The 12,823-nt window shown below is 46.2% G+C and overlaps 1 protein-coding gene across 4 annotated transcripts in view; it reads right to left on the bottom strand.

The window, feature by feature from the left end:
- Positions 1–881: 881 nt before the first annotated feature.
- The window catches only part of mocs1 (molybdenum cofactor synthesis 1), a 29,318-nt gene continuing 17,376 nt past the window's right edge, over positions 882–12,823 (bottom strand). Inside the window, exons 5-11 of one of the 4 annotated variants that reach the window (XM_088626067.1) lie at positions 11,845–11,906; positions 10,640–10,751; positions 10,121–10,233; positions 9,552–9,662; positions 9,294–9,414; positions 7,745–7,792; positions 882–6,012 (exon numbers count right to left, since the gene is read on the bottom strand). In XM_088626067.1, the coding sequence (XP_088482193.1) occupies positions 4,700–6,012; positions 7,745–7,792; positions 9,294–9,414; positions 9,552–9,662; positions 10,121–10,233; positions 10,640–10,751; positions 11,845–11,906 (1,880 nt within the window). In that variant the 3' untranslated portion in view covers positions 882–4,699. Of the gene's footprint in view, positions 6,013–7,562; positions 7,793–9,293; positions 9,415–9,551; positions 9,663–10,120; positions 10,234–10,639; positions 10,752–11,844; positions 11,907–12,823 lie in introns of all 4 variants that reach the window. The other 3 variants (XM_088626068.1, XR_015935440.1, XR_015935439.1) reach the window with 3 other exon arrangements.

Below are 12,823 nucleotides of genomic sequence, written 5' to 3'. Positions count from 1 at the left end.
GTCCCCCACTGAAGCACAGCCCCGCCTAAGTCACAGGAGATCAAGGGGAGGAGAGCAAAACCGATTCAACGGCTAAAGAGGGAAAACAAGCTCTTTTATGATTTGGTCTCGCTTTGTAGAAATTTAACTAGGTCATAGGGGTTAACACTACTCTTTGAGAAAGGATCTTTAATGACCATGGAGTAAGTATCTGGGTTTAAGATCTCATTCAAAACATGCTATCTTGTCACCATAGAGTTCCAACCCTGGACAGGGCTTTTCATCTCTTTAAAGCTCCAATTGGGATTGAAATTGACCCAATTCACATTTCAGTTTTCTAGAACTGTCATAATTAAAGCATTTTGTCTAAAATGTAAACATTTGGGCTAGCAGGAAAAAAAATGTTGTGGGTGTGTCTGACAGTGAGACCCCCACCTGTGTCTGCTCATCAGCAAATTAACTAGTAAGAGCTGTTTAATCAGATATAACAGCAAGTACGTACAGGAGAGGGTTGCATGAAATCCGGTGTACTCAGATTGCTGGAAACAGTACCCTTTTTGACAATCAGGATGAAGGAAAAGAAGTCTAAACAAGCAAGCAGATCGAGAAATTCATCAATTAACAGTAGAGATGTAGAGCTCAGCTGGAAAGCTGGAACGAAAACCAGCAGTGTTCCTCCAAAACTAGGGCTGGCCACTGCCACAGAGGGACATTGGTTTGGTTTGGAAATTGTGCTTCAGATGGGAAAAGCACCACACCATTTACTGTACAGCTACAACTTGGTTTTCCCTGGAAGTCTCCCCTCCCAGTACTGGCCAGTCCCAGCCTTACGGAGCTTCTGAGATCAGAGGAGGTGAGGCTGCAAGATGCAAACACTGCTGCGAAAACAACTTTGCAACATGTGCAAGGACATATTAGTGTTTCCTTTATTGTCACTGAGGTATACAAACATAGCATTGCAAGTCAAATATATCTGTCATAAAGTATGGTATTACAATACAAAAATACAGAATAAACATTACAGTAGATTACAAATTCTGAGGCATTTGACATTCCCTCAAATATTGCACTAAAGAATAGTAGTTGGGATGTGTTCAGTGATTTTTTTAGCATTAGACCTGGAATTACTATCGCAAAAAACATCAAAAAGAGAAGCAGAAGAGCTGAACTTTACTAAGAAAACATTCCTGAAATGCTGCAGCACAGGACCTGCTAAAATTATGATTTAAGTCCACCCCAAAGATTTACAATATGAAGAGCTTGTCAAGCACATCTAAAATTTGTGTAAAATGTTGCAATAAATACTGAAATGTGGAATTTCACTCTGATAGTCAAAACATTGAGCAATGCATATCCTTAAATACACCCTGTCCTTCATTGCTATACTTGAAAAGGGCAATCTGTCACTTTATCAGAGTCAAAAACGGCAGCTAGTGACTTCTTAATGCTCAACTGTCCTTGCATTTGTTTGCATTTAGCTTATTGTGCAAATCACCTAAAAAACAGTTTTGTAAAAGACAGTTGTGAAGAGAAGATAGTCCAAACATCAACCACAGTTAAGAGTTCTTGACATGAATTTGCAAAAGCATTCCATTTCTCAAAAAGTATTTTGATCACATTTAAAAAAAAAAACTTGAATAGATGCTTTCCAATGGGGATTATCTAAATAATGTGAAGAACTATCATGCCTGAACCTGAACCAGGTTATGATAACGTCCCAATATGCATAGTTTTCAACTTCCAGAAACAGACTTTACTGAAGTATAAAAAGTTCGACCTTCAGGGATGCAAGGAGTCACAGCGCAATTCAGTGAAGGTTTGAGATAAGGTTAGTGACAAACAAGGCGTATCCCCCACAATACACAGATTATATCGGCGTTACAGCAATTTTTAGCCAGAATCCAGCCTATGGTATTAACAACTCCCAACAAAGCAACGGTTGGACTGAAGTCTAGTTATCCAAGGATACATGGATCAGTCCATCAGATGTTCAGCTCCCAAGAATGGGAATGAGGTGTGCGGGACGGGCCAGAGGCACAGCCCTCAGGTAAGATGAGCACACTGGAACGATAGAGCAAAGGGGGTGGACTGCGAGCAGACCTGGCCCGATCTGTTCGATTTGGGAAGGTAAAGGGTAAAGTCCCGTTTATGTAATAAAGCATAGGCTCATGAGCCACTAGTTCTCTTGGCATCTATGCTTACAGAACTGCAGCTCTTCCTGTTTTCGAATTTCCAGCACGGGGCTGTAGGGATGTCAGAACGCAGTCCAGTGAAGGTTTGAGATGAATTTAATTGCAACGACAATGGCCACTTCCGGAGATCACTGAAGGAGACACGCATACGAGGTGTATTTCCCACAGTGCCCCGAAATGCAACAGTATTAGAGAGGATTTTATAGTCCCAGTCCAGCCACGTTATTCCCACGAATGGGGGTTTAAGAGTCCACACTCTACGTGTGGTCTAGTGGCTATTCTAGATGATGCTGTCCCTCCTTTCAGCTATTTTTATTCTGTCACGTACAACAGCAGGTGTCTGTTCAAAATTCTCTCAAGCCACGTCAGGAGACCAGGACAATGACCCCAGGCCAGATCCAGAGATCTACAGGGCATATGTGGCTTCAGACAGGTCAGAAGATATTATAATATCCCCTCAATGCATACCACTGTTTCCCTGGAAAACCACGTAGGGAGAAGGGTTGGAATACAAATATGATGGGGTAACAGCTGATACAGTTAAAAGATTTTCACATTTTCCTAAGACTTCATATATGTGAAAACTCTCACAAGCCTCAACTGTCTTGAAACAATTTAGAATTGTTTGACTTATTTTCCCTGCTTGAAGTAGTTGACACGTTTTATTATATTCCAGAAAAATGCAGAATTTTGGCCCTCAAGGACAGAACTGTTCTCTAAGACTGTCATGTCATGCTTAAAAAACAGACCAAATGTTTTTCATTTTCCCAGTTCCCTAGAAATACATGGAAAATAACAAACCAGATCTCCAGCATGTTACCATAAAACACAAATTTGGCCAAAAATATCCACTTCCCTTCATGTGTGAAAACAGAGATGTCATCCAGGCCTGTGCGATGGGATGGATAGCGGAGCCAGATCTGCATTTTAATACAGGTTTACAGAAGAAAAGCAGTAAATGGCCTACTGCATGTCAGTAACAAAGCACAACTTTAATAATCAACGTACAAAGCATTCGCCTGAGCACAGTTTGAGACTGTTCATGTCACTAGCTGACTGGGTAACTGGACCTCTGAAAGGACTCTGTAGTCAAGAGTTTGAGGGTGGGTAAGGTCACAAGCCGACTGTATAGTTGCCCCCCCCCGAGTGTCTTGGGCAGTAAGGGTGCTTGACTGACTGCAGGTTGAGCTCTGAGATCAGGGTTCGAGAGAGACTGGGTCAGAGCACTAGCTGACTGTGACTGGTATTCTCCAGGTGGTAGAGCACAACTGGGCTGAGCAGTGCCAGGGGTAGGGTGGGATCAGACAGCCAGAGTTCTGCATGCAGTGCGGTCGGTGAGGGACACACCTCTCCTCCAATGGGAATTGAACCTGCAGTACCAGGCGATGCTGCCAGCGTTGTGTTAAAAACAAATGAGCTCAAAGGTGAGAGGGAGGAGGTATCTACCCACACTTCCACACTAACCAGTGTGTGGTTGCGGAGGTTCATGGCTGTGAACTGAAATGTGAAAAACACACAGCTGCTACACATCAGGTGGGCAGAACAAAACAAAAAGCCGAGGTGCAGAACTTACAGAAGCAGAAAAACCTCTAACCTGTAATGTCACACTAACCACATCACTGTTTTCTTTACAGAGGTGTCTGCCGTTAGTTTAGATTAATCTGTGAGCTGTACAGACGTTCGAGAACAATATGGGCCTTCAGGGGGAAATCACTAGTTTAGGATAGTCCAGAAGAAGGGCAACTCTGAAAGCACAGTTCTTGGTGAAATGGTAGAGAGAACCAGTGACAGCTGCTAAGGGGTCAGCTGCTGTGACTTGAGCTTGGCTTATGAAGCTCTGTGGTCTGTTAGTAAATGAGGAATTACAAGGTAGTTCAGTTTCAGGGTGAACAAGACAACAGTACAGAAATGGCATGATGAGCAGTACAGTACTTAGTGTGAATAAGCTAGCTGCAAATCTGCACCCATGAATACCTTGATGATGGAAAACATCCCCTTTTGGGGTACAGGGGGCATAGTTTCACATTTATAAACAATTGCCCCTCGGTCCTTTCAGACCCTTGATCCTATTATTTCCATCCCTCATTGAAATATCCTGCGTAGAAGTTGTGTGAACCAGGAGAAGCACTACTTGTATATGGAAGCACTGTTCCTATGGAGCACCACTTCCAAGAGGTATGCGGTGCAGTTTTCCCTGGGCTTATAACAGCGCTCAAGTCTCTAAGCGATGTGGCAATCTCCCCTTTTAGAATTTGTGGACAACCATGCAATCCCTCAGCAACCACCAAAGTGCAGACATGCAAAAAGCGTCAGTTCAGACTCTACAGTACAGCCTCGTACTAGTCTCATCTGTGTACCTAGTTTGGAATTCCGAAGGTCGTGATCACAGTGCCATATTCAGAACCTGGCTGCGCCATTTCACCATAAAGAGTTGGGGCTTAAGTCCTGCGCAAGTGATGCTGCAGCGCTGTCTCTCGTGCTCTGTGCTGTGCGAGGCTGGATCGTCCTCCTGCTCCGATTAATCCGGGTCACTGGGGTCGGACGGCATGGTGGTAATCTCCTCTCTGCCCCCCAGTCTTGCTGAGCAGCCTGACGTCCTGGATGACGATGTCGCGGGTGACGGCCTTGCACATGTCGTAGAGGGTGAGGGCAGCCAGGGAGGCAGCAGTCAGGGCCTCCATCTCCACGCCCGTGCGCCCGCTGGCCACGCAAGTCGCCGTGACGACGACACGCCACCCCGGCTCCACCAGCTCCAGAGAAACGGCCACGCGGTCCAGCGGTATCGGGTGGCACAGCGGGATCAGGGCGCTGGTCTGCTTGGCGGCCATAATGCCGGCGATCTGCGCCACCGCCAGGGCGTCGCCCTTGGCCAGCTGGTTCTCCTTCACCAGCCGGAATGCCTTCTCTCCCAGGAGAACGGTAGCGCTGGCTGCAGCTGTGCGCCGACTGACAGGCTTCCCGCCCACATCCACCATGGAGGCCCGGCCCTGGGCATCAGTGTGGGTCAGGTGATCAGAAGGCCCATGCACCCCTGACGTGAGCAGCACTCGTGGTCCTTCAGCATGTGGGACAGCCAGAGTGGGCGTGGCAAGACGTGGGTGTGTCCTGGTTTGGATCACATGTGCCCATCTGTGGATTTTCCTTTTAGTGCTGCAACAGAGCCACGGGAGTCCATTTTTGGCACTGCTATGCGTTTTGTGACAGAAGGGGCTCCTCACTGTCTTTCCTAAACAAGGGTTGACCTCTCTCCTTTTGCTACGGCTTGCAGTAAAGATGGTGCGGATCTGACTTCTATTAAAAGGGCTTCTGTCTTCCTGGAGGTGAGCTCTCAAGCTGCTACTGTTTGTGCGTGTGCCTGACTCAGCTTTGTCAGTTTCCAGGCAGGAGGATCTGTGGCTTCCTGCTGTCAGATTGTCATAACCCCACCCTGCTGCGGCCAAAGCCTCTCTGCCAGCTTCACCGAGTCCAAGGTCTTTCCCAAAAGTCACGTCCTGGTTCCAGGAATACGTGTGAGAGTGAGTACCACTGTCTGGTACACGAGAAATTACCCAGAACTCTCCGGGGTGCCCAATTGCCCAATCCTCACAGTGTAGGAATTGCTTAGTGCAGAAACTATTGCTGTTAAGGCACCCAATGTCTGCCTTAACCATATGGTCTGTAATAGGGAGAGAGATCGGTGTGGTGAGCAATGCTGGGGATACTTGGTGGAAACAGGGGTACAGATGCAGTTGAACAGCTGCGGTCGGGTTGAATTCGGCAAGTGTTGACAGCGCCCCTTCGGAGCCTCGGAGACTGGAGACAGAGAAACAGTGCAGCACCAAGAGCCTTTGCATCCCAAGCCCTGAAAAAGAGAGAAACATTTTTTTTTTTAAAGTCTGTGGTTCCGAATCAGTATACCACAATTCACACAGAGCCAGCCACAGGCACAAAGCCCTAAAATACAAAATTTCTTCATAGACCTATACATTGTATACACACACCTCAAAGACCAAGAAAAAACACAAAAAAAACACTACAGTTGTGTCCAGCCAGAACAGGATGCACTTCTATCCTCTGCTCTTTTTACCAGCCATCCAATTATTGCACCTCAGTAACCTCAGGGTGCTGCCCCAAGACACTTGCACTACCCCCTGCCATCCAGCTCCTTGCGCCTACCATCACCCTCAACTATCTCTAACCCTGCAGCTCCCTGCTATATTCTTGCTATAGAAAACACAGAATTATTTAGCTCCTGGGCTCCCTCTAGGGGCCAGTGGTGTCATGTGTCGAGGCCAACAGTCACATTTTCCAACACACGGCTCCAGCTCATTCCCTCTCCAGCCGGTGCTGGAGACCAAGTCCTTTCCTGCTTTGGCCTTCTGTCCCAGAGCTAACGGGAACAGACAGAAGGTTCCCATTTACTCCCTTGGCACCACAGCCTACAGCAGACTAACGTTTGGGAGGCTGCCAGTCTTATAAACTCGACCAAAAAGGGCTCTTTCAATCTGCTGACTGCAGACAGCTGGACTGTGGCCTTTATCCCATTCTGGTCTAGTGTCGCCCCTTCGTTTTCCTTTTCTAGCCCTCTGTAAATTTCTCAACTTTTGCTTCCATCTACAGAAGCAAAGATGAAGCTTAGAATCGTGGGAGTTTACAGTTTATTGGCAGCAAGATTCATGATAACCTTTTTTTTTTAATATCAACTTGGCTGACATTTTTATCTAAAGCAACTAGTGCCCATTGATGCAGCTGGGTAATTTTGCTGATGCTATGATCAAGGGTACAACAGCTCTGTTTAAAGCTTATATTCGAACCCACAGCCAACCAGTTCTGAGTCCACATTCCTTACCACTCCTCCACACTCCTACCTCGTCACTGGAAACCCCATTTTACTATCACCGTGGTGTTAGAAGGGGTGCAACTGCAAGGAGTGATACTGGTGTTAATGATTTTCTTTTCCAAAAAACATTGGCATTGTTCTGTAACAATGCAGCAGTCAGGATGCTATTAAACAATCTCTATTGTGTGTAAGCTATAAGCCTCACACTTATTTGTGGTTTTTTATCAGACATGTAGGCAGCTGGAAATCTTATGAAATACTATAAAAAATAATACTAAGTTAAAAGGGAGAACAGGTCATTTGGCCCATCTGGCACAAGTTTTCAAAGCTTGTTTTGGGATGTGCTTAACTCAAAACATCGTCAAAAAGAAATGTTTATTACATTACTTTATAGTTGTGGAAAGCTACCACTGACCTATGGGAAACTAAAACCCATGGGCAACATCCTTGAAAAGGAGATGTACAGCCACTGTCCTGCAACACCAGCTCAGATACAAAACCAAAAAGAGAGAAATAAGTAGCTAGCTTTCGCTAGATTGAAGAAATGTATTTTTCTTGTAGTTAGGACTAACTGAGAAATCTTGAAGTTGAATGCAGCCCGGACACCAAAGTCAGCACCACGCAAACACCTCAGAGTCAAGAACTCATCCAGGGGCCCGACGTGGGTGACGTTTGTCTGTCAGAAGCTCTGCCTCAGTTTCCCAAGAGCAAACCCAGAAGATCAGAGGGGGTTACGTACTGCTGTGTCACCCACCGATCAGGATCATGGGCCGGTTCTTCATCTGGGAGATGCTGAACATGCCTGGGAGACAGGGAAGACAGCAGTTACCCTCCCCTCTGCCCCAGGACACCATCGCTCCAAACACGGGCTGCAGGCCCAGCTGGTGAAGGACCACAGCTCATAAAGCAGTACAGGCACGGTTCTTGTACACGGAAGACAAAGGAACACTTTCAGGATCAAACGTACAAGAAACATGCCAAGCATTTCACAGTCAATCCATTAAACTTGCACCTTAAAATAAATTGAACCATCAGCACAACGGTTCGCTTCACAGGAGTCCTGTTCTTCTCCAGAAGTTACCATTACAGAAGTGCACTGCACATAACAGTTGGACAGTAGGGAAACAGCTGGTGTTTGAACAATCGGGTTCAGTTAAAGAGCCCATAGCAGTAACTGAAATTCCGACTTCACTTATAAATCAACAGCTGTGCTCTTTTTGCTGGGAGTCCTAGTATAACCCGGGCCTGAGGTTATATAACTGAGATGTGTGACTGATTTCAATCACTGTGCCTGGAACGTTCACGCTGTGTTAATGCAGGACACAGTCAGCAGTGAAAGACTTGTTGATCACCTCTGCCATGTGTAACTGTGGGAGTGGGAGGAGCTGCGGCCAGCACCGGTATTTAGTTGAAGCTCCTACTGAGGGATGGAATAACTGGCATGAGGTTAGCGAAAACCAAAAACACCAAAAAGGGGAAAAACAAGAACAAAAAGGAAAAAGAGAAATGCGCCGCTGTGCACTGCGACTTCAAGGCTGGGCTGACTCTATTTAACCGGGTCCAGTCTGGAAGGACAGGGAGCACAAAGCCAAAACAAAATAAAACCTCAACGTGTGAAAAAGGTCAGCCTGCCCTGGTAGAGATGCATGATGGGACAGGCAAAAAGAAAAAAAAGAAAATGAAAAATGATGGCTTTACGCTCATCATTAGGTACAATCCCCTCAAGGACTGCCGGTGGAAGTTCCTCTCCTTCAGGGGGTGCTCAGTGTGTTTTTATAGAGCCTTCACAGCTGTGGCTCGTCCTTAGTCAGCCAGGTCAGCTGTGGTTTCTAAGGCAACGCCTCCACACTGAACACGCCCCTGCGTGATCCCACACATGTGACTTTTGACATGTTACAATCTCCATTTAGACTGAATTTTCACACAATACAAGGATTTAAGAATACACATTTAAGAATGCTTATTATGAGTTATGCTACTCAGAATTTCCCTTAGCTCTGTACCAGATTTGCACATCTCCCCAATTTGAACTAAATGATAACCCAAGAAGGGGTTATCATATGGGGCTAATATGCCTGCTAGCATGTGCCAGTGTAAAAGGGCTCAGTGCACTGTCACCACAGTGATAGCATAACAAAGCTCACAGCAGTGTAGGGAGTGGCACTGTGCATCTGTAAGCTCCCAAGTGTGCTAACCACTGGGCCAGGACAGAGCTGCACTTGTGGCACCAGTACTGGAAACTGCCTGCCGATCTCACTCAGCGCGCTGCCCGTGTCTGTATCCAACTCCAGCTGCAGCTGTACCTGCGTGCTGCTGCTTCTTCCTGCCCACCGCAGCGCCAATGATCTGCAGCAGCTCCTCCTCTGAGGCTCCTGAGCGCAGACAGTCCCTGAGAGACACCTCTGCATTACCAAACAGGCACACCTGAGGACAGACACCAGGAACACCTTTCCGTCACCACACACTCATACCAGAGAGGGCACAATTTACCAGGAGACTCCAGGCAGGCGGCGCGGGGGCGTGTCGGGACGCAGCGCGGAGAGAGGAGGAGGCAGGTTTACCTTGAGGTTGCCATCAGCAGTGACACGCAGCCGGTTGCAGGAGCCGCAGAAGTGCTCAGACATGGAGGTGATGAAGCCTACCTGCCCCTGGAACCCAGGGACCTTGAATATCTGGAGAGAAAAAACATTCCATCCCTTCAGCCGATACAGAGGGCACAAGGCAGGGTACACCCTGGATGGGACACCAGTCCATCACGAGGCACACACACCACCACACCAGAGTCAATTTTCCCAGAAGCCAAATAACCTAATCAGCATGTCTTTTTTTACTGTTGGAGGAAACCAGAGCCTGTGGAGGAAACCCACACAAACACGAAGAGAACTAACAATCTCCAGCACCCCATGTTCAGAATTGAACCCAGCGCCACAACACTGTGAGGAAGCAATGCTAAACACTGTGCCACCATGCTGCCACTACTTACTGTACAGTTACATTAAATCAAATTCTGATCAAAATACTCAGACCCCAAAAATAAAAGACTTTGGGCAGCATGATTGATGCATTAATTCAAGCAGACACTGACAGCCAAGAGCGATGGCACTAAAGATCCAAAGGACTGCTGTCTCACCTTGGCTGTGTCAGTCTCTCCAGCAGGCAGCTTCTCCAGATCAGGCCACCGTTGTCTGATTCGGTCGAGCATCTCCTGGTAACTCACCATCTTCCTGAAGTTCCACCTGTTGCCTGTTCCAACACAGCAGCAAAGGAAGGCTATTTACCTCCTGTACTCATAACTCGGGTAAGAAGAGTGCTATAGCTAATAAAGCTGGCTCCGAACTCCAAAACAAGCGCCAAATTTGCATAACCAAGTAATTAACTCCACACTAACTGAACCGGTCTTTCAGCATTCAACTCTATTTAAAGAAGGATAAGTGAAACAGTTTCCACAGCTTACCATGTAAGGTACGTAGGGACTAATTGTGACAGGGAAAATAAAAGAATGGTGCAGACCTGCAGTTCCAGAAAGAGGAACGAGAAAGGGGAGAGAAGGGTACGCTGGAAACAGGGGAAGTGGCGTTTCACCGAGTGGAGAGAGCAGGCGCAACAGTCCAGCAGGGTGCACCGCAGACTCGGTGACCAGGTCACTCACCGTCAAAGGGCATGTACTCGATGAATCGCACCTCCAGCGGCTTCTTCTCCGTCAGGGCCACAAAGTCCAGCAGCTCATCCTCATTGAGGCCCCGCATCACCACACAGTTCACCTGAGGGGACACAGGGCAGCGAAGCGCCGTTGGGCTCAGCACAGGGCATTCCGGGGCACAGGCCGCTTGCCCATTTCCTCCTGCCGTACAAGCCTTGGAAAGACCCCAGCTCTTTCCTGGCGTGCGCAGTGCTAACTGGAAACACCCGGCAGGGCAGACGTGCAAGAGGCCCTTGCTGACGGATTCTGGAGTCGGGGAGCTGGGGTTCATTCACAACCTTTACTGTGACGAGTAGCTGCATTCATACTCAGCTAAGAGACTAGCTTCTCATCAGACAGACCGAGACACAGCAGCAACACACAGGCTGGAACAGGGTACGAGGACCTAACTGTCAGCCTAACTCCTAGTTATTTAGGACATAAGGATGGTTACAAATGAGAGGCTATTAAGCTCTTCTAGTTAGCCTTTTTGGCATTTAAGTAATTGATCCCAGGATCTCACCCAGTTGTTTCTGGAAAGAAAACGGAATGCCAGCTTCAACAACGTGGCTGGGTTACTTGTTTCACACTCCCACCACCCTTTATGTAAAAGAAGTGTCTCCTGTTCTCTCTTTTAGCTCAAACTCAGCTGTTTAGCCTTTTATAAATTAGGAAACAACATGCACTGCTCATCTTACTATGGTGAAAGATTCAGAAATCATTACATTCCAGCTCTGCTCACAGTTTACTTTGTGAACTGTTATACTGTAACTGCAAATTTCATGGTGTTTGCACAGTGAATGGCCTCTTGGCATATCTGGACCTTGATCCCTTAATAAAACATGAGCCTGTGAGCAGATTTTTCTAAAGCAGTTCAAGTAGGACAACAGCAGGAGAACAGCACATCCTTCAGGAATGCTGCCAAACACATGCAGCATTCCATCATGGACTAAAGACGTTTCTGTGGAAATACAGCATTTGGCTGAACAAGAGTTTAGAAAAGAATGATTTCCTTTTCTAAAAAATTCTTGTGAACACTTTTTTTTCTTTGTAACAGAATTTTGTATTTCTCTTGGGGGGGAAAAAAGCCAGGTTGATAACACATTTTTTTTAAATATGCTTCACCTTGTTGGTATGCATGAAAATAACCTGCCCATGGTCAGATCATGTCTTACCTTCACAGGGTTGTAGCCCAGCTCAATGGCCTTATCGATACCTTCCATCACCTTGTGGAAACCTAATGGAAAGTTTTTGCATTAGCAGGAACAGGCAGCTTTCCTAGGTACAGTTCTTATGAAGTACATCTTCTAAGGAGCTTACAGGAAATAATTAGTCATGATAAATGTCACACGTTTGTACTGTCTGAAATACTGCACAGAAATGTAAGTTTCTTTAGAAATCTAGAACAGAAAAAAATACTGTATTTTGAGAACTTTCTATTCAGGTGACAGAGTTGAGTAGTTACAAACCGGGTGACAAATCCAAAATTAAAAAATGAATTGGATTTGTACTCTGTTTCAGAACTCCTGGTCCTGGAGGGAACTCTTTGTGGTTATCTGAAATGACTGCTTTACTCACAAGTTACAAGTTACCTCTTATAGAGCCTGACATGTGGGTTCAGTCCTTACCTGGCCTGAGTATGTGGCATTTCAAGAATAACTGAAAGGCGGGGATAACCTTATCAGAAATAAAGCACGGGTAGATGGAATTATTTAGCATACTGTAGGCCAAATGCACATGAAATGATCACTTCTAAACACCCCTTCATGGCAATAACAGAGGGTGACTGGAGCTGTACTCAGACTGTAAAATTTCCTGAAAACTGCTTGGATTCAGAGCACCAGAGGGGATACCGTCTTCAGGGGGGTTTACTGGAAATATACTTTTTTGTATCAAATTAAAACTCATTTCCAACCTTTGCTGAACTGCTCTGTGGCTTCTTATATCCTCTACACCTACTGTATTAAACCTTAACCCTTCAGGACCCGAGGTGAATATTGTTAGATTAGGAGATATGGCTTGATTAAGGGATAGCCCTTTTCCACACGTAGAACTGGGATCGTCCCAAACAAACATCAAAGATGTCATTCAGACATTCAGTCTTGATTTTGACATTCTGTTCCATTGAGTCTTCACAATGGAAAACGAATACCT

The sequence above is a fragment of the Lepisosteus platostomus genome, chromosome 3 (assembly GCF_059453375.1).
Source record: "Lepisosteus platostomus isolate fLepPlt1 chromosome 3, fLepPlt1.hap1, whole genome shotgun sequence".
Lineage (NCBI taxonomy): Eukaryota > Metazoa > Chordata > Actinopteri > Semionotiformes > Lepisosteidae > Lepisosteus > Lepisosteus platostomus.
This window is presented reverse-complemented; position numbering and strand designations above follow the sequence as displayed.